The sequence below is a fragment of the Aplysia californica genome, unplaced genomic scaffold (assembly GCF_000002075.1).
Source record: "Aplysia californica isolate F4 #8 unplaced genomic scaffold, AplCal3.0 scaffold00194, whole genome shotgun sequence".
NCBI classification, from domain to species: Eukaryota; Metazoa; Mollusca; class Gastropoda; order Aplysiida; family Aplysiidae; genus Aplysia; species Aplysia californica.
Genome location: NW_004797464.1, coordinates 1185823 through 1188105, shown reverse-complemented (window position 1 = coordinate 1188105; position 2283 = coordinate 1185823). Strand labels below are relative to the sequence as shown.

At 45.6% G+C, this 2283-nt stretch overlaps 1 protein-coding gene across 1 annotated transcript in view; it reads left to right on the top strand.

The window, feature by feature from the left end:
* Nucleotides 1-1542: 1542 nt before the first annotated feature.
* LOC101854498 (S-adenosylhomocysteine hydrolase-like protein 1) overlaps nucleotides 1543-2283 on the top strand; it is a gene marked incomplete in the record, with an annotated part of 113884 nt that continues 113143 nt past the window's right edge. Inside the window, 1 exon segment of the mRNA XM_035969916.1 lies at nucleotides 1543-2170. Coding sequence (XP_035825809.1) covers nucleotides 1630-2170 — 541 coding nt within the window.

The following is a 2283-nucleotide window of genomic DNA, read 5'->3' as shown; positions in this document are numbered from 1 at the left end:
CACACACACACACACACACACACACGCACACGCGCACACGCGCACACACACACACACACACACACACACACTCACACACTCACACACTCTCACTCACACTTTCACCCACCCCGTGCCCTTTCCCAGTTCGTATCCTCCCGTCACCGAGGTCTGAGGTTCTGCAAAAGCCGGTGATTAGTTCTCACACGTCCTCCCCCGTGCTTACTCATTATGGCGAGTGTACACATATGTGACTCCCTCCCGATTATGCTGGATGTGCTTGACGGGCAACCCGGAAACAAACCAGTCTAATTCAATACTAGGATATTGACCCCAATCAGACATGTCTGTTAATTCGCATCAAGTCGAATGCGACTCGGTTTTTCTCTTCCGAGGGGAGGATAGAATTCGCGGATGACAATTTTTTACCCTTTAATTCCGGGAAATGTTTTTGTTCATTCTTGTTAATGATATCTGAAGTGCGCCTCTATCCGTTTTTCCGTGGTGTTTAAATCATTGCGGACTCATTGGTTAGAGGACCGTTCGTTTCGTATGTCGCAGCCGATTACCAACATCTACTCAAGCCAACTTATGTGTTCTGATAAGTGTGCAGTTGCATTTATTCTCCCCCACCGGAGCCGATCCGACTAAACACGACCCGAGCCGTTCCTCTATTACGGGATGCCCACTATGGATGGGATCCCCCGATCGGGCCGATCGCCCGACTCGGTCACCTAAAAAACAACCATGTTTGTTTTCAGTTTCAGGAGACTGAGTCGGGCGAACGGTCCGATCCAGTCGGTGTGGGCACCCCTTATAAAGCTAAAATTATGTTCTTATATTTTTTTGTTTTGTTTTTTATTTTTTTAGGTGACTTGAGTTGTAGAACATGGGCGAGCAACTGTTTGAGGATATAAAGCACGTAGCTTGAATGTTTATGAACGTGTGTCTTTCATTGAATCGAGGGCTCTTTGGATAGATATAAACCTTCAGCGAGTCTCTGGGTTCCTTAGTCTCTTTACCCCTTTTCTCGCTCGCAAGTTTTGGAATTACACTGCGAGAAAAACGTATCACTGTGTTAAACAACGGATTCCTTACATCAGTCGATTATTACTTCTGTTTCTGGTGGTTGTGGCGTTTTGTTTTTAGTTTAAATTCTTGTTCAAATGTCGGAACGGGTTATCTTTGTGTTGCGTACGAACATTTTGATTTGTTCTTTTACATGTGTGTGGGTCTTTTTAATGTGAACGTGACTTTTAGGGAGAAAAAAAAAGTATTTAAGTGAAATATAAGGCATGCTTTTGTTTTAGACTAAAATTTGAAATCCTTTTGGATCTCAGCTTATTTGAGTAAAGATAACGGTTCAGGAAAATTGATAGGATACAATAATCTGCCTCTCCTGTCCCATTTACGACGCAAGTGCGTTTCCCTACTCTTCCACTTCCTTTTTTAAAATGTATTTTAAAAAAATGATTATTTTAAAGTTTCTTTTATTTCGTTGTTACCATATATTTAAAATTGTGAAGTCCCATATCACAGCTTTAGTCCTCACGGCCTGACACTGAGGTGAACCTCGAAGGAATTAAAAGACAAAACCATCTCCCCTTAAACCCCTCTCAAATTCCCTCCTTTGCTGCCTCGCTCTTCACGATGTCTACGCGGCACGGCGACTATCTGAATGGGCGTGGTAGTGACAAAGACCCGCTCATCGCATCTGAGCACGAAGAAGCCCACACTGCGGCTAAGTTTGCGGCTTTAAACATGGACGAGGGCGCCCGATGTTCGAAACGCATTCCATCAACACCCGGTGATGTTATTGAAGAGAGGAACACGTCCACCGGCCAGACCTCAAAGCCCTCCTCCTCCTCCTCCCTTTCTTCCAAGAGTTCTAACCCACCCTTAAGTGTGGTGGGGGTTTCTTCAGAGGAGGCAAAGGGCGACTCCACTGGTCACTCCGGTTTACGCGCTCCTCTCGCCCGAGTAGAATGCCAAAGTGACGGTAGTTCTTCGGATAGTACCATCAAGTGTTTGGACAACGTAGCAGTCGAGAGACGAAAAGGGAATTCCAGTGCCGCTGCAAGTAGGGCAGCATCTGCTTTTGTAGAAAAGGTGACAACTCTTTTGTCGCCTGTGGACGCCGAGAGGAACGGGTTTAAACCCAGGCCTTGTGAGGGCAGCCCTTCGTCCTTCAGTAAGCCCTTTTCCCTACCTTAATTTTTCTATGGCTGTTGGCGTTAGCCCATTTGTTTGTTCAAAATTTACTTGGACCCCTCCTTTTCCTTTACACACACACACACACACACG